General features: G+C 45.6%; 1 protein-coding gene across 2 annotated transcripts in view; it reads left to right on the plus strand.

Moving 5' to 3' along the window:
* Nucleotides 1-4,270: 4,270 nt before the first annotated feature.
* GMEB2 (glucocorticoid modulatory element binding protein 2) overlaps nt 4,271-19,480 on the plus strand; it is a 40,139-nt gene continuing 24,929 nt past the window's right edge. The window contains exons 1-2 of one of the 2 annotated variants that reach the window (XM_039499360.1): nt 4,271-4,288; nt 15,167-15,360. In XM_039499360.1, the coding sequence (XP_039355294.1) occupies nt 15,230-15,360 (131 nt within the window). In that variant the 5' untranslated portion in view covers nt 4,271-4,288; nt 15,167-15,229. Of the gene's footprint in view, nt 4,289-4,610; nt 4,766-15,166; nt 15,361-19,480 lie in introns of those variants that run through there. The other variant, XM_039499359.1, reaches the window with a different exon arrangement.

Genomic DNA, 19,480 nt, shown 5'->3' on the forward strand with positions numbered 1-19,480 from the left:
AGCGAAGACCGGGAGCGAAGAAGCTCCGGGGGCCCGGGCCCCGCGAGAGTTTTCCGGGGCCCCCGGAGCGAGTGAAGGACCCCGCTCCAGGGGCCCCAAAAACTCTCGTGGGGGCCCTTGCAGGGCCCGGGGTAAATTGCCCCACTTGCCCCCCCCCCCGGGCGGCCCTGTGTAGAGGTACCCTCCATCTCTGTCTCTCTCTCAGTTCCCTCATCTGTAACATGGGGATAATACTACTTCCCTACCTCACAGGAGTGTTGAGAGGATTAACAAGTTAATGTCTGCACAGCACTTTGAAGATGGAAAGCACTCTGCAAGTGCTGAGTATTTACTATTACATCATCAGCCGCCTCCCTGCAAAGACAAAAATTAAACAACGGGCCCATTCAGTTCCCCAGGGCTGCCCTCTTGTTCTCTCTGGAGCCAGTTTGGATTTGAATGTCAGTGGCCTTGTGCAGGATTCACTCCTCATGACCCAGTGTGTGCTATCTTTGTTCTTCCCAAATAGACAGCTCAATAAGATACTGTAAATGGTGTTATGAACAGACTTTCCATCACTGTAACGGAGCCGTCTGGTTCCTTTAGGTCTACCACGTGCATTTAATTGTCAACTTGAGGTTGTTGTTGTGCAAAAGAAGTGATTATGAAAAACTAAAAGAAATAAACTTGGTATGAAACCACGTGTCTCCATTTCTCTTAATACACACAATTTGTTTTAATCTTCCAAGGCTTATGTTCTTGTTGGGAAAATAACTTGGCAGAATATAAAACTGGCTCAAAGATAAAGTATGGAATCTAGAGTTTTGTTGAACTAAATAGTAATTATTGCCCATCCTTAAAGACATCTCAGAGATCTGTAATTCAACTACATTCTCCAGAAAAAAACCTAATGAAACACTTCAATGCAGATAACACCATTATTTTCCCTTATCCTTGGGGAAGTGAAGAGTTCAAAGCCCTTCCATGAGGAGAGAGGGATCAAAGACTCAGCAGTCAGTTGTCCAAAAAAGGGTTAAACCTACAAACATCTTTTAGCGCTGGCCCTTACTCAGCTCAGCAGAAGTAGCTTTTACCTAAAAAAAAATATTTTTTTAAATGCAACCTCATTCCAAACCATTGCACTTTATACCTGCTCCAATCTCCTTGGAAAGGCACCTCCATCCTGGGCTACAAGGGAAGGCCTCACGTCACTGGGTGCCTATTAACTTCAATAGTATTTGAAGGTCAATGTCTTACAAGGACAGGCTCTAATAAAACATCCAGGAAGCCCAGTAAATCAGCTCCTGAACCAGAAGTCACAGACAATGGAATATACACGGTCATGGGTGGAGGATACCAAGGGCAATACTGGTCTTTTAAACCTACTGAGTTACCTGCACTTAAGCCCATATGCAGGGAAGGGCATGGAGGACATCTAGAGAGAAGAAATAGGAGCTGCAGCTGAGATTTTTCAAAGTGGCCCAGGGGGTTTCTCCATTTAAATGGAAGATGTCTGGCTAAATTCCCTGTATGCTCTGGACATTTCACCTCACATCCATTGTTGCTTTCACTGGATGAGATTTTGGCTAATTTGGCAAATGGCCAATGTCACAATCCTACCCCTTTGTATGGAATCATCTATGAAAATGGATAGCCATCTAGACTGCGAAAAGCTTTTAATGATCCCATCAAAAACAGCACAACTGTGGCAGAATTCAAGCAACATAATTTGGTAGATGAGAAACTAAAATGAGAGGAAGACATGGGGTGGTGATGTTATAAGAAATAAGGGACTCCATTTCCTAATGGCTAAGTCTTCCATAAGACCAATTTAGGAAGGACAATGAAAATAGCCATGAACCAATGACTATGTCAACATTTATGTACCAAGTCCTGAAGAGCCTGAGGCCCCAGGGCATCCTCTGCATGTGCGCATGAAGCCTGCAGAAGGTGGAATTCTACCTTTACAACACAATCCTCCTGTTTTTGAAAATAATCTATATCCTTGCTGGAGGGATAACGCTGCCTCTGTTTTTCTACATGCTCCACAATACACCACTGATCCTGCCTCAGGAATTCTTATTAAAAAAAAAAATCACAGTAAGTTAAAACTAGATCCCGTCCCCAGGAGCATAGGCATGGCACTTAGACATCACAAAAGACAGTTAGTCTAGATATCCATAAAGAAAACTAAGTAACCCTATTCTCCTTGGTTTCTCCTACAGCTGGTCAATGAGGGCCAGATTCTTCCTTGTGTCATCCTCACAGCCCCATGAAGCCTTCCCCATTCAGTCAGGCACATCGGCCCCATTCCCACATGTCCCTGCACCTCCCGTCCCCGTGTATCCCTGAACCGTCCTCCCCCTGTGGCCTTGCAGCCCCTCTCCCATTCAGCCGCTGGCTCCTGAGCCCCCGCCCCAGTCTGTCCCCACCACTTACCCTTCTGAACCGCAGTCTGTGACACCCCACCTCAGCAGCCCTGTGTGCCCCACTGTCTCCCCCACTCCGCAATATCCCCATCCCTCCTAACCTGGCTCCGCGGGCAGGACACCATGATGAACGCAGCCAGCTGCTGTTACTGCTGGTGAGCTGCAGCTGTCTGTTCCAGCGCACAGTGACCTCTGGTGGGCAAAAGGCAGAACTGCAGCACTTAGGCAGCATGCATTTTCTGTGCAGAAAAAAATTCCACACTGGTTATTAATTCTGCGGGTGCGCAGTGGTGCAGAATTCCCCCAGGAGTATCTCAGGCTCAGTAGGAGACTCCATCCCATCCTAGTGAACACTGACCTGGCCTCAGTAATTCATGCCTTAGTCACCTCCTGGATGGACTAAAACAGTGCAATGCACCTGTGCATGAAGCTATCAGCCCTTAGGAAACCCCAGCACAAAGAATGCTGCAGCATCTCCTCTCAACAACACAGGCTACAGTGATCACATCAAACCTGCTCTCTATGCTACCTCCCCTAAGAGCCCTGGTCAGATGTCATTAATGGGATCAGCTGGCCAGTATTTGACCAGCCTGGCCATTTTTTTATGGATTTGCCAATTGCCATAGAAATAATTTAATCTGCCTTTTTTTTTTTAAGAACATGGGTCTAAAGATTTGCATTATTCTCATAATACACTGGAATAGCTAATATTAAAAGTTTCTATGTCCAGCTAAAGATGCTGCAGTGTTCCCATTTCCACAGTTTAAGCAACAACAGCCCAAAATGCTGCATTTTCAAGAAACATGCAAGCGCACTGCATGTGTGAGAGAGAGGGTTTGAGACACTATTAGCAGCTATTGAAGTGGGACATTGTGGAGTTGCCTTGTGATGGGGGTTGTGGTGGGCTTGCCTCGTGGCAGCTTTTTTTTTTGGGGGGTGCATTTCAAAGGTGATAACACTACACCTGACCTGATCTTCAAGAGACTGGATGCCAGGATACCTGATTGCCTGATGCTCAGGTACTGATGACAGCACCACTTCTCAGGAGTCAGGCCAGGCATGAGGGAGCTGTCGTTCACATGGACAAAGCTAATCTGTGCTGGCGAGAGAACTTTCTCAGGGGCCGGTCACAGGTTGTAGAACAAACATCACAATATCCAAGAACTATCTTAAGCATCATCACTTTCTGTTCCAAGTGCAAGATGCACTTTTTTTTTAACCCTTGCCTTCAATATATACACATGAAGCAGAGCTGACAACCAAACAAAACAAAAAAATTAATCAGAGAAAAAAAAAAGAGACAAGAACCACATGTGACAAATGTTAGTCACTTTGCTTAATGCACTGCTGGAAAGTGCTTCAGATACTATGCTGAAAAGGGCAGTATAAGAACCTGAATTAAACTTAATATTTTAAATTTTATTGGACTAGTGAGGTTTGTGTATTATTTTAACTATCAGTGCAGCACTGTAAGTGCCTTAGAAGGGATGCTTTATACTTAAAAAACCAAACAAACAAAAAAACCACCACCAGGAACTAGATGCCCACTAGTTCTCCCTCATTGCAAGCTTTAGTGGTAAGGCCCAGAGTGCGAGGCGGTTTGGGGCATTTTAATATTACATCTGCACGAGTACCGTATTTCAACCAGCACCAATCCTGAACAGAATGCATGCACAGGTGCAATGCATGGAGAGCGGCCAAGCTGAAGGCAAGCACAAAGGAAATGCACGTGCACATACAGAACGCTTGCACAAACCGAACGCAGGCAGATTAGCACTTAAATGCCAGGGCCATATAAGCGCCATATAAACGCTTAATACGAACGGCAAAGGGGGGAAGGGCCAGCACACAACCAGAACGTGCACCAGCCACCAACGGAGGTAGGGACCCCGCGCACGGAATGCAGGCACAATGCCCAGAGCACAACGCATAACGCCCATTGCCCTGGGAGCATGCACAGGCAGGTGGCCCAATGCACGAGCCCGTCGCAGCAGCAGCAGCTGCTGCAGGAGCAGCGAGGCAGGCGCGAGCGCGCGCTCCCCCGCTACGCACAGAGAGGGCAAAGCAGGAAGCGCGCGGACGGGGCCCGCCCTTACGGCGCGCGCCAGCTCCCCAGCCCAGCAGCCAGTTCCCTAGCCACCCTGTCGCGCAGGCGCGCTAGGCCAGGCCGGCACCTATTTCACAGGCCGGCCGGCTCCGCCGCCCCCGCTAAATAAGTCCCAGCAGCGCTGCCTTGCCCCCGCGTGCGCCTGCGCGGGGCAGAGCGGCGCGCGCCGGAGCCCGGCTCCCCCCTTCTCCCACCCGCCGCCTAACAAGGAGCCGGAGCCTGCGCGGGGCAGCGGGAGCCCGAGCCTGAGGTAAGAGCCGGGCCCGGCGCCGCCGCTGGGCCTCCGCACGCACCGTCCGGCCAGCGGGTCCCTGCGGAGCGTCAGGACGTTACGGCAGCGGCAGGGAGACGGCGGCAGCGCCCGGCCGCCCGCCCGCTCCCCGCCCGGCGCATCCAGCGTGAGCGCGCCCCCGCCCCCCCGTCCGGCGTTTCCAGCGTGAGCGCGCCCCCGCCTTAACCTTTCCCTCCCCTCCCCCTCCCCCTCCCCGCCTGCGCTGGGACTGCGGGGCCCCAGCGGGCGGGAGGGGACGAAGCGGGCGCTGCCTGCGGGGGTTCCTCGCAGCTCGCGCGGGGGTTGCACGCGCCGCCTGTGGAAATGCCGCCCGTGGGGCTGCGCGCGGTGCCCGCCCGCCCGCGTCCGGCTCCCCGGGCGCTGCCTGCAGCCGAGCGGCGCGCGCGCGCGCCTTGGCGTGCCCGGACCCCCCGGCGTGGCGGGGCGCGTCTGCCCCACCCTGCCTCCAGCTAGACCCCCCCGCCGGCCCCAGCCCGCTCCGAGCTGCGCCCACCCCACCCCTCCCCGCACGCGGAGCGGATGGTCTGCACCACCTGGGGTCCCTTTGTGCTGCTGCCCCCCCCCCCCCAGGCACTGCACGCAGGATCGGACCCTGCTGCGAGCAGAGCCTGCACTCGCCGCACCCACGCCTTGCCAGCAGACCCGCCTCCGACTAGTGCCTGCAGCGTGTACACCCTTTGCCTCTGGGCATTGCTCGTATCACCCCCGTCCCGTACAATACACTCCTGCTGGGTGTTGCATGAAGTGTCTTCTTACACTGTAATACACCACCCTCTCTAGGTGGTGTGTGCAATTAGGGTGACCAGATGTCCCGATTTTATAGGGGCAGTCCCAATTTTTGGGTCTTTTTCTTATATAGACTCCTATTACCGCCCCATCCCCTGTCCCAAATTTTAACATTTGCTGTCTGGTCACCCTACGTGCAATAATATTTGCACCCTACCCCATTTAAATTCTCTCCTCCGGGCATTATACGAAATGCCCCCCATAACCTTCCATTGCAACCAGCCCCTGTTACTTTGCATGCATTGTGCCGTCATTCCAATTGCAAACACGCCCTCGGGCACTGTACAGAGTGTGTAGGTAAGATGCGCACCACCTTGTAGTCAGAAATACCTCAGACGTTCTGTGGGAGCCCTTTTCTCTCACACACCTGCTGGCATTATTGTAGTCTCCATACCCATATACCTCTCACGGTCCAAGATCTCCCCTGCCATTGTATGCAGTGTGTTCACCTTGGGCAGTTTGTGCCCTCCCCCACCCTGCCTTAAGCTCAAGTACCCCCCCAAAACAGGGTTACTGGCAGCTCCCTGAGTTCTCTGTTACTGTGATGCTCTGGTGTTGAACACTGCCACGACATGGAATATCTGTGGTATCATGAAAAGCACAGATACATCATTAAATATTAAAGTGAATTTGTTGATTTTGTAATAATTACATTAATCTAAAATTTTGTGTTTCAATTTGTTTCCAAGCATTTTATGTTGCTGTGTACCTTCTGATTTGATGCAGAATTCAGGGCTGGACACTCTTCAGAAATGGGTTGGGGATGGAACCCATTAGCAGTTCCAGAATAAGCAGTTTTATGCCTGTTTCCAAAGAGTGCAATTTGTGTTTGGGGATGGGAGGGGAGGTTTCTACCTCTCCTTCTGGCTGTTTGAAGTCAGGTCCAAGGAATTTTAATCTTTCCCCGTATCCAGGTTTCTTAAAACATAGCGTCTCTTCTTTGTCCTTCTTTTCATCCATGTGGTCAGGCAGACAGCTGCAGTGATAGTGGATTTAACGAGGGCTGTCAAGTAATTAAAAAAATTAATCGCATGAATAATTGCGCTGTTAATAATAGAATACTATTTATATAAATATTTTGGGATGTTTTGCACATTTTCAAATATATTGATTTCAATTACAACACAATACAAAGTATACAGTGCTCACTTTATATTTTTTTATTGTAAGTATTTGCACTGTAAAAATAAAATAAATAGTATTTTTCAGTTCACTTAATACAAATACTGTAGTGCAATCTCTTTATCATGAGCCTTAAACTTACAGATGTAGAATTGTGTACAAAAGATAACTGCACTCAAAACCAAAACGTTGTAAAACTTTAGAGCCTACAAGTCCACTCAGTCCTACTTCTTGTTCAGCCAACCACTCAGACAAACAAGTTTGTTTACATTTGCAGGAGATAATGCTGCCCTCTTCTTGTTTACAATCTCACATGAAAGTGAGAACAGGTGTTCGCATGGCACTGTTGTAGCCGGCGTTGCGAGATATTTATGTACCAGATGCACTAAGGATTCATATGTCCCTTCATGCTTCAACCACCATTCCAGCAGACATGCATCCATGCTGATGATGGGTTCTGCTCGATAACGATTCAAAGCAATGCAGACCAACGCGTGTTCATTTTCATCATCTGAGTCAAACGCCACCAGCAGAAGGTTGATTTTCTTTTTTGGTGGCTCAGGTTCTGTAGTTTCTGCATTGGAGTGTTGCTCTTTTAAGGGTTCTGAAAGCATGTTCCACACCCTGTCCCGATCATATTTTGGAAGGCCCTTCAGGTTCTTAAATCTTGGGTTGAGTGCTGTAGCTATCTTTAGAAATCTCACGTTGATACCTTCTTTGTGTTTTGTCAAATCTGCAGTGAAAGTGTTCTTAAAACGAACAAGATGCTGTGTCATCATCCGAGACTGCTATAACATGAACTATATGGCAGAATGCGGGTAAAACACAGAGCAGGAGACATACAATTCTCCCCCAAGGAGTTGAGTAACAAATTTAATTAACAGATTATTTTTTTAATGCACGTCATCAGCATGGAAGCATGTCCTCTGGAATGGTGGCCAAAACATAAAGGGGCATATGAATGTTTAGCAGATCTGGCATGTAAATACCTTGCAATGCCGGCTACAAAAGTGCCATGCAAACGTTTCTTCTCACTTTCAGATGACGTAAATAAGAAACGGGCAGTATTATCTCCCATAAATGTAAACAAACCTGTTTCTCTTAGCGATTGGCTGAACAAGAAGTAGGACTGAAAAGACTTGTAGGCTCTAAAGTTTTACATTGTTTTGTTTTTGAGTGCAGTTATGTAACAAAATCTACATTTGTAAGTAGTTCAATCTCATTATTGTGAAAGCACAATCGTATTTGTATGTGGCGAATTGAAAAATACTATTTATCATTTTTACAGTGCAAATATTTATAATAAAAATAATATAAAGTGAATACTTACATGGCCATTTTACATCAGTATAATTCCACTGACATCAGTGGGGTTGCTCCAGATTTACACCAAGTACACTTTGTATTCTGTGTTGAAATTAACAAGGATTCCGGTGGCACCTTAAAGACTAACAGATTTATTTGGGCATAAGCTTCTAACCTGGTACTGCCTAAAGTTTAAATGTTGTTTCTCTTAGCCTTCCATCTGCTTTGCCCTCTCACCAAATGCGAGTGTCTATTTTAAACAATAAACAACCGTCCCTCACCCCCGATCGTATAAAACCCTTGTTACTTCAGATGTGCAGTTAGTATGGCATTCTGGCAGGAGTCCTGTGGGGTGGAAGCAGAACTTTGCATGCCATTAATTGCACTACAAACATTACCATAAATTTTAAGTGGATGAAATACAGACTTTCAGGAAGATTGCATGATTATTTCATTGTGGTCCATGTTGTAGTTGTTGGCACAAAATATGCCTTTCATTTGTTATAAAAGAAAATAGAAGCTGCATTATGTTTGATTTTTTGTTACCATCCTTGTAGAAATTTGCTGAGGTCTCAAGAGGAAATTAATTTTGTTGTATCTCATCCTGTTTCCTAACTGTTCACATCTTAAAAGCACCATATAAGTTGGCATGATTGGCAGTCTTAACTCAGAAAATATCCTGTGATGGAACAACAGTCTGTTGCTGATAAGACTGGAGGTACAAGGAAGGCGAAAGTGAGCACACTTCTAGCAACTCCTTGTAGTCTTTTGGCTCAAGCTGTTGCTGTGAGAGCCCGTCTTTCATGAATACTTAATTTAATCACCAAAATCTTGGCGGGGAGGGAAGAGCACTTATTTAAGGTTGAAAAAGTGGGGCATGTTTAATTTAGAAAAGAGAAGAACGAGGGGGGACATAAGTCTTGAAATATGTGAAAGGTTGTCCTAGACAGGATGGTGATCAGTTGTTCTCCATGTCCATTGAGGGAAGGACGAGAAGTAATCAGCTGAGTTTGCAGCAAGAGAAACTTAGATTAGATATTAGGAAAAACTTTCCAACTATAAGGATGGTTCGTCGCTGGACCCTGCAGGTTACCTAGACAAGTTATGGAATCCCTGTCATTTTGAGGTTTTAAAAAACAAGTTAGACAGACGACTGTTGGGAATAGTCTAGGCATACTTAAGCCGGCCTGAGTGTTGCGGGATGGATTAGATGACTTCTTGAGGTCCCTTCCAACCCTACATTTCTATGATTCTAACAACTCTAAGTTCTCCTTTTGTAACTGTTTTATAATTCAGTATCTTCAGCATTGGGTGGACCATTGTAGTGGTTGATCTTTGGATTGTACAGTAGCTAGAGCATAGGGTCTCTGGCCAATATTGGGAGGGTGAATAGGGTGGAATGAGATCTTCATCCAGAGTGGGATGATGGGTGCAGGTTGCTGAATGGTTAGTAGGTGGACATGTGAGATGCACTAGTGGAAGGTGCTCAGATACTATGGTGATAAGCATAGTACAAGAACCTATATAGAACAGAAAGTTGTGGTCCCTGGGAAAGCATGGAGGAAAAGGTTGTCTAGTCATAAGTTAGTAATAGGCTCTGTTACAATTTGAAACCCAGTATGAAGTGTTTCCTTTGGGACAGTGGTGTGTTTTTTGTGTATCTTGACTGTTAGGTGAGAAAGTTTGGTTGGGAATAATAGGGCAGAGATAAAGCTGGTTTAGAAATTTTGGCTGCAAATTCTCTTACTTTCATGTGTGATTTGTCAGTGGTGTTAGCTAGCAACTAGAGCAGGGACAGGCAAACTTTTTGGCCTGAGCGCCACATCGGGTTTTGGAAATTGTATGGAGGGCCAGTTAGGGGAGGGGGACCATGGCCTGCTCCCACCCCTTATCTGCCCCCTCCGCTTTTTGCCCCCTGATGTCCCACCCCCGGGACTCCTGCCCCATCCACCCCCCCAGCTCCCTGTCCTCTGGCCGCCCCTGGAACCTCCACCCCTGACTGCTCCCTGCCACCCCATCCAAACCCCCCCTCCTTCCTGACTGTGCCCTCCCCTGGACCCCTGCCCCATCCTTTTCCCTGTCCCCTGACTGCCCACAGAACTACTGCCCCCACCGCCCCATCCAACCCCCACCCCATTCCTGACTGCCCTCCTGGGACCTCTGCCTCATCCAACCACTCCTTTTCCCTGTCCCCTGACTGCCCCCAGAACCCTGGCCCCTGACTGCCCCCTCCACCCTATCCAACCCCCCCTCTTCCTGACTGCCTCCCCCGACTCCAGCCTCCATTCAACCCCCCTGTTCCCCGTCCTCTGACCGCCCCAACCCCTATCCACACCCCTGCCCCCTGACCACCACCCCGAACTCCCCTGCCCTCTATCCAACCCCCCTGCCCCCTTACCGCGCTGCCTGGAGCACCGGTGGCTGGCGGTGCTACAGCCACGCACCGCGTAGCACAGAGCACTGGGTCAGGCCGGGCTCTGCAGCTGCGCTGCCCCAGAAGCTTGCAGCCCCGCCGCCCAGAGCATTGCGCCAGCAGCGGGGTGAGCTGAGGCTGCAGGGGATGGGGAACAGCAGGTAGAGGCCAGGGGCTAGCCTCCCGGGGAAGGAGTTCAGGGGCTGGGCAGGAGGGTCCCGTGGGCCATAGTTTGCCCACCTCTGAACTATAGGCTGTAACCGAGAGCAGGGCTTCATTGTGCTAGGTGCTGTACATGCATAGTAGGAGACATTTCCTTCCCTGAAGAAGCAGACAAGACAGACAAATGTGGGAGAAAAGAAGTACAGTCCCCGTTTTACAGACGTACAGCTCTTTGAAGATTTGAGCCTGAGTTGTAACTGTGTCTGATCTGAAGCTGAAAATAAAAACTGGCCTCCCACCTCAGTGGTTGGAAGTGGCACCAACTGGTAGAAAAAACTATCTGCCCATCTGCTTGACTAAATTCCTGTTCTGGCTCAGCTCAGATTGTCGTGGCCTTTGGGAAGCAAGCCTATAGCTGACTGTAGTGCTCTTCCCAAAGTGCCCTATGGGGCATAACTGGTAGTGTTGACAAGGAAGCTGAAGCAGGGAATAGTTCTTTCTCATCTTCATATTGATCAGCTAGTACACCCAGGATTTTTAAATGTAGGTCAGAGCAGATCTGCAGCTAGGCCTTGAGGGAGGGGACATGTAACACAATTTTCTTTTTTTAAAATAATACACTTGGCTGGGAAGAAGAAGTGGGGGGAGGGGAAAGACCCAAGGCAACTTCTGTTTTGTTTTGTTTTTTGTTTGGCAAACAGCTTGAGGGTCAGGTTGTTCTTGTAAAGAGCCTTAAACTGTCTTAGCCTCTCCCCTGCTCTGCTTTTCTGTAGGATGAGTGGAGTATAAAACTGAGGTTCCAGTCTGCAACTAGCACCATGTGAATGGACCCCTGTTTCTGGGCTGAGCTGAGCTCTGCTGACTTCATTGGGGCTTTACCTGAGCACGGGGGTCCATGTGTAGAAAAGGGTGCCTTAATTTTGGAAAGCAGGGCTCTGGGTAAAGATACCAGATGCTGTCAAAGAAAGAAGGACGAATAGGTAAAAAAATGGGTACAAGAGAAGCCAGGAGATTATAGAAGGCATGGAACAGGAGTACAGAGAGCCTGGGGAGACAGCGGGCAGAGGCTGGGTCTGGAGCTGTTCAGCAGCGGTCCTGCTCCCCGCATGCTGCAGAGCCATGCCCAGGCTGGCTACTTGCCCCATGTTGGCAGCTGATGATTCAGAGCTCTGTGGTTCTTACGCAAGAGGAGATTCCAGGCCTTGCTCTAGGGGCAGGGCTTGGGCACTTTGGGGTTATAAAGTGGCTGGGTATGTGACCAAGAAGGCAGACAGCAAGGGCAGCAGCTGTGAGCACCAATGCTCAGACCGGTAAGGAGGGGAAAGGCTGTCATTGGCACCCTGTGTGAAGCCTAGGAGCAACAGAAATAGCTTGTGTGTGTGTTTGCAATGTAGTGTAGTATAGCGTAATGTAGATGTGGAGAGGAGGGTGTGTAAGAGAGGGAGAGAGCGCGCTAAATAAGCAGGGCTTCTGTCCTGTTTTTGTCCTGGAGGGTTTTTGTCCTGTTTTGTTACTTGTAATCTTTTGCATTTGAATCTCTGATGCCAGAATCCAAACTATCTACACCAGTCTGTTTTGCACCTGGAGAAAGTAGTTCCAGAGGTGTTTAAGATGGCATCCTTAAGTGTGGTGTCATGAAAAGTAACTTTGTGGTGGTGGTTTTTAAAAAGCATGATGTGGTTCCACATTTAGTATATCAAATATTGCTTACTTCACAAGTAAATAATTTTTTTTTCTCCCCTAATTGTCAGCCTTTCAAGCTCAGAACACAGCATGGCCTTCAGAGACCAAGCTTTCTGGCTCTTGCATTTTCACCAGTAATAAACTTTCTAAAGGGCAAATGCTGCTCTCACTTACACTTATGCAGCACTATTGCGGGTTTGGACAAATATAAACAATAGTGTAATTTTAAGCCTGTAGAGTTACACACATGGCCCTACAACAGGAGCTTAGTTAATAGGGTTTTTTTCATGGTACATGAGCCAAAAGTATCCAAGTTTACTCTCTCAAACTAAAGTTCTGCAGGGATGACTGTTGTAATAACTTTGGTAAGTAAAATGAGACTCAGTGCACCGAAGGAACAGATCCACTGAGTATGAAAATGCCATTTTTGCATAATCACATTTCAGAATAGAACGGAACTTTAAATGATAAATAGTACCATTAATAGCTGGAGACTCACTTCTGCAGTGCAGTCTATTATACATGGTATATCTTGATATTATGATAATGTGAACAGACTTTCTAACAAAGAGCACTGCAGTGCAGAACAATGAAAGTGTTAAACTGTGTGTAGGTGCAGTGTGACAGCTTAACTGCTCAACATAATCTTGTCTATATCAGAGAAACTAACAGAGGGATTCCCTGTGGTGATACATTTAGTAAGGCAGAGAAGTCTTCTGATTCTTCGGGGAGTCTTTTTTTCCCCTTCAGTCAATAGCAGCTAGGAGGCGAGCCAGTAATGGGAACGTATTACGAAAGTACCCACGAAAGCTTATGCCCAAATAAATCTGTTAGTCTTTAAGGTGCCGCCAGCCTCCTTGTAGTAATGGGAAAGAAAAACTATGGAAAGCTGATAGCAAGAGATATTTGAGACAGTTATGCCTTTAAAGGGACACCATCAACATTAAAATCAGAACTTTACAAATATTTTTTTTCTCTTAAATTTGTTACTGATCCCTTAGAAACATTGACTTGAAAACAGTTTTCTCTGTCACTTTGTGCTTTTCAATTCTGCAAAGTTTTGTTCTGGGCTAAAACTTCCGAGAATGGAAGGAATTTGCATTTACATCCTGGAGCTGACTGGTTTCCATGAATCAGTGTCCAGAAATCATTATGACCTCCAGAAACCTGAAGACATTCTCTTCTGCTCCTTACAAGAATACCATAAGACACATTTTGGAATCACCGAGGACAATGGGCCCCCAACTTGGTGGGACTCTAGTTGCTACTGCCGTATAAATGTTTAATAATAGGAATCTTATGGGTGTGTACCTGAGAAGCAGGAGGATGTGCAAGTGTTAACAATGGAGAAATCCTAGGCAGCATCAGAGATGGACTGGAGACCTAGGGCTTTTGGGGCTGGCATAAGTAAGTCAGGAGCTGTGGTGACTGGATAGTGGGCAAGCTTCAAGGGGAGAGAGGAAGAGAAAGGGTAACAGGTGCTCACAACAGGTGGTGAAAAGTGTAGTGTGTAAAAGTTTTAAGCACATTAAAATAGGAAACACACAAAGTTTTTAACATAATTTTAGTGACATTCACACAAGACATTAACAAGAAAAGAGAGACATTATAGAATGAGGGTGTTTTCCAAACAGAGTAGCTAGGGTTGTTGTTTTGAAACACTTTTAGTGCCAGTAAAGAGGATCCTGGGGTATCTTTTGCCTTGAAGTTGCTAGTAAAGGTAGCACTTTGAAGCCAACTCCTAATTGATAGAATTAGGAAGATGCTTCCTTCACCCACGACAAAGTAATCACTGTGAAGTTTCTTGCACTTTACTTTGAAGCATCTGGTACTGGCTACTGTCAGAGACCGGATACTGAAACTAGAATTACCATTGGTTTGAGCTGGTAGAGCAATTCCTATGGTCTGAAGTGCCATGGGTGCTGGTAAAGAGGATGCTGGGCCCTGAAGACCTTGACTGCTGCAACTCAATAACAGTCCAGATGGGAGCGGGAGATGACATGCATCAACCTCTCTCCCCAGTGTAAAATAGATGTGGAGAGGAAGGAATAACAACAGGGAAGAGCCTCAGATTGCAAAACGCAGTCCAGTTGTCTCAAGGCAGACAATGCTCAGACAATAGCTTGCTGGTCAATAGTTCGTTAGTGTTGGGAGTAGCTAGCCAGTTGAAGATATCCTTTGGTGAATAATTACATTTATAAATACCAGTGATATGGGCAGGCTCTACTGTTTGAATGTTTTTTTTCCCAGGGTGCCATTTTATGGGGCCAAAAGAATGCAAGGCCTGGCCTCTACCGGTTGTTTCACTTTATGAACGTAGGCAGTACTGGGAGAAGTCCAGCTACCATGTAATTTTGTTGTTTCAAATGGCTTCTGAAGTAGCAACCACACAACAGCAACAAAGCCTATTAAAATCCTACACCCAATACTAAAGTATTTGGGTTCCTATGTATAGACTTGGTACGTTTTCCAAAATCTTATCTTGTGGTTCTTATATTCTTCACTTAGACTGTTTTCAAGATGGAACCAGTGGGATGGGAATTACTAATATTTTATTTGGGATGCAGGATTTACCTGTGAAATCCTTGAGAAGGTCTTGGTCCTGTTCTGTGTTGGTTCTTATCTTCCTAGCCATTTTTATAGTGGGAATCTTCTCACGTACACCTCTACCCCGATATAATGTGACCCAGTATAACACGAATTTGGATATAACGCGGTAAAGCAGTGCTCGGGGGGGGGGGGTGTAGGGCTGCGCGCTCTGGCGGATCAAAGCAAGTTCAACATAATGCAGTTTCACCTATAACACAATAAGATTTTTTGGCTCCCGAGGACAGCGTTATATTGGGGTAGAGCTGTATCACATTTTTGGTCTTTCTTTTTTTTTACAGGAAACCAGTTCACGGAGGGACCTCTCCACACGGCTGGTGATCTCTGTGCTCTCCTGCCTAACCATGGCAACCCCAGATGTGAGCGTTCACATGGAGGAGGTGGTCGTGGTAACGACACCTGACAATGTGGTTGATGGCAGTGGTGTGGAAGAAGTGAAAACTGTGCTAGTGACCACAAACTTGTCTCAACATGGGTAAGAAATGGTTTCACTATATGCAATAGAAGTGACATGGAGGTTGGGACTTTAATATTCAACCCAAGCAGACATCAAATACCCGTGAAATACAGGGTCAAGAGTAGGAGTGAGAGTCAGTCCCTTATGATCCTGCTGTGCTGTGGTGGTTTGACTTGTTCCTTGACAAGAGAGGACCAAGATTTCCCCCACCACCTTGGATACCATGCTAACCAAGTAGAGTTAGATTAATAATCCCCATATCCCCTTCCAGATAATCTGTGGCCAGGTATATGTAGCCAGGAAAACAGGGTTTACCAACAGCTGTTAAACTTTGGACTGGCCAAGTTGAGTTAAAACTGGGCTTTAGCTGAGTGTCTTGTCTATACTGTAATTTCTACTGCGTTGAAGGAACTTTAGTTACAACATTGACATTGTTAAAACATGGTTTGGTTTTTTAGCATACACTGTTCCCAAATAGGGTTTAACCATATTCTGCTACAATCCTGGACTTTGGCTGACCTGACATGAGACTCAGGGCCATGGTAAAATCACTTTGGTTTTGTCTACCCTGCAGGCCCAAACCACATTGTACCTGGGTCAGGGGACAACCAAATTGCCTGATATTGTAGGAATTGCTGCAAAGACAAAACTAGGCTTCTGCTTGAGCTAATGCTTTGAGTTTTTGAGTTTGGTTGGTCTTATCCATACATGCTGTACTAAACTGTGTTATAGCTTGGTTCAGGTACAGTAGAGTTTAATCACTGTTGTTAAGCTCTTTCATCTTTGTAGTGTGGATGGAGACTATAGCAGGGTTTTAAAACACAGTTCTTGGTTGAGGGGAGTGTGATGCATTCATGTCCACGCTGGCCATGGAGACTGTTAGTTGCTGGAATGTCTTAAACTGTAATGCAGACAGGCCCTGAAGCAAAAGCGGGGGTATCTCCTCCCAAACATTCAAGATGAACAAATGGCTTTAAATTAAAGCAAAAAAAGTTAAAGTAAATGTTGCTGTTTTCCTTGGGTGAGTGGGGAAAGAATACAGGGTACAGCACTCTCCTCTCCATGAAATCATGTGAGGAAATCCTTTTGCAATCCCACACTCTCACCTCCCAGCATTTTGCTGACATCAAATAGGTGTCAAGGTGTCTCTTCTCATATTAGGAACAGTGCAGAGGACTCCAGTGAGTTTTCTTCTTGAATCACCCTCATGCTTACTTGCTAAAATATACAAAGTAATACGGTAAGGAGAGAGGGCCTTCTCTTGAGCAGCAGTTAATTGACCACTAGTTCAATCTGCTGTACTGTGGAAACATTAACTGTTTGCTGAGTCTTTTACTCTTCTTCTTCTACTGCAGTATCATTAGTTTGAGAACCATATATTTTAGAGATGGAATAGATATGCTAGCTTATCCCTAGAGAGGAGGCGGGGAGGTTTTATGGTTAAGGAACTTGAATGGGACAAGGGAGATCTGGGCAAAATTCTTAGCTGTGTCCAGACTGCTTGTTTGACCATGGGTAAGCTACTTAGTCTTTCTGTACCTTAGTTCATCTTCTGTGAAATGGGGATAATGGCACTTTCCTACCCCTCACAGATACTGAGGATAAATTTGATAGTGTTCAGCAGGGGCTCAAGGTCATATAAATACCTAGACAGAGCCAGTCTCCTTGCTAGTGCAGGATTCTTTTTTCTTTTTTTTTTTAACACGTGTTTAGGCAACCAGATGTGTCTTACATCTTTTTTACTCTGTTTTTCCTCTTCTTTTTCTTTTTCTTTTTTCAGGTCAGCAAATGTCTGTTAAATGCAATTAAATAATCATTGCAAGTCAACAAAATGGTTGAAACAAAAATTTAAATAGGTAGCTCCAGATGATCCTATGCTAATCTAATTTTAAGAAAACTGGAAACTGATTGAAATAACACGCTGTACCACCTACCTTGGATTAGTAGCGTTGTCCCTCTAAGCATAATGCACTAACAAAACCTACCACTGGAATACTTAACTCTCTTATTCAAAATTTGCATCAACAGGGTGTGCAGGCCAACTTGTATTTGCATAGATTTTTATTACGTTAAGGCCATAGTTCACTGTAGTGCTGGACATAGAGGCAAGATTATATTTCTAATGAAGTGAAGAGTCTATTACCGGTAGATGCTGAAGTCCTTTATGTAGCAATGCTTCAGTTATAGTATAGGTAGACCACACTGAGATAACTGGGTTAGCTTCTGAGAGTCTGATGCTGCATTCCTTGCACATTCCAAATTCCCATTGACTTCATTTATCCTTGAGGTAATTGTCAATACAGTCCCCATGCTAACTTATTCCTAAACTCCTCAAAAACAGATCACACAGTGTCCTGCTGGTTTGGGTGTATTTTAGTAGTAGGAACCACCATCCCCTCTGGTGTGAGCTGAAGCCTTCTAAACTAACATAATTGAGGATCTTAAAATACAAATCTCTCCTACAAAATGACTTTGGAAAAAGGATGCCATGAGAGTCCATATGTACTGTTTCTCAAAGACTCCACTTCAGATGTGTAGTTCATAAGTAAAAAGATGCTGCTTCTAATTTTCATCCCTACAAACTCATCTTGGAGAGAGTAACTGGGCTCTTTCTATCTCATGCATCATTGTGACCAATAGGACCTCAGTGGCATCTGTGCAACTCCTCTGTCTTCAAATTATGCACTCAGTGACATCTCCGTAAGCCTGCTATCTTCAGTGGGACTCTACAGCTGTAATGATTGGAACTTACTGGTAATTCTGTTTAATACTCAAACTAGAATAGAATCCACAGCTCATTCTATCTTAGAGTAGAAAAGCAGTACAAACTGTTTTTGGACACTAAGCAGATAGGATTTTGTACACATAAGGAAAATGTCTTTTAAATTAAAAAGTGCCATTTTTAAATGGTCACTTTTCGGAGATATGCATGTTAAGGTGGACATGAAGCAGTTGGGAGTGAAAACAGGCGACTAAATCAGTGTTTTATTCACTAAACTGTGTGCTCCATGTCAGGAAATTGATCCAGAACTGTTGTGATATAGCAAAATATTTTGTCTGCAATGTGTATTTTTGGGTCCAGGATTTTAGCAGCATTCTGCAGGACCCTTCTTTCTGTACTTTTCAGCAGAAATTACTAATAGGCCGTTAGCGATAAAGATGACAGATGTCAATGAAAACACTACTGAGATATAGAACAGAGTTGTGCTTCTCAAAATCCTACATAACAGTGAACTTGGAATGGCTGTAAAATATTGTTTCTCTCATGTTTGAAATCAGCTTTTTAGTTGATACTCTAGATACTGTACTGCCTGGTTTGTGTTGGTTCCTAGACTTTCCTAGATTGGCTAACTCTTTGTGTTCACAAAATGAAAATGGCCTGTTTGTACACAGAAGTCCTAAGTAGGGAAGGGCTGTTTGTATTACTTGATTGAATTTTCCTTGGCACATCCCTGGCTTATACCCAGAGCATGTATACATGTTGGTGCTTCCAGAGCTTCTGGATTTTCAGTAGGCAGGAAATCCATGTTCATATTTACAACTGGCTCCAAACAAATTTATTTGACCAAAACAATCTCTTGTTTGAACTAGATTGGGAAGTCTGCTGCCATTTGCTTATCCTGTTTCCACAAATACATTCCACTCCAACTGTATCACGTTCTTCTTACTGCTCTGGGGAAGTGCATCAGGTTACAATGTCCATGTTCCCGAAGGGTCAGTAAGGGTAATACCGTTCCTATCGTTCTGCTGGAACCAGCCTTAAAGATCTTTGTTAACAGGCTGTTATGAAATAGGCCATGGCCAGTAAGAAATGAGCCATTCCATTGGCTTCCAATTCAACCTGCCCAATAGAGATGGTGTGTTATTTTCCTTCATCCCCAAGAAAGTGAGGATGGGAATTCTGGGGGAAGGGGGGTGTGATATGTTAAATGCAATTAATGTGCCAATTGTGAGGAAATTGGCTTCTCTCATCTGACATCTATTGGATGCTTATTTGTTTGCTATTGGCAGAGCTGTTTTCTCCCAACTTAATAGATAGTGATGGGAAGGAATGGGCCAGTTCTTTCCCCTTTGCTTTTTGTAAAGTTCCATGCTGTTTGTGCTTGCATTAACCTCCATAGGCTGCCCATCAGGGAAG

Source organism: Mauremys reevesii, linkage group 13 (assembly GCF_016161935.1).
Source record: "Mauremys reevesii isolate NIE-2019 linkage group 13, ASM1616193v1, whole genome shotgun sequence".
Taxonomy (NCBI): Eukaryota; Metazoa; Chordata; order Testudines; family Geoemydidae; genus Mauremys; species Mauremys reevesii.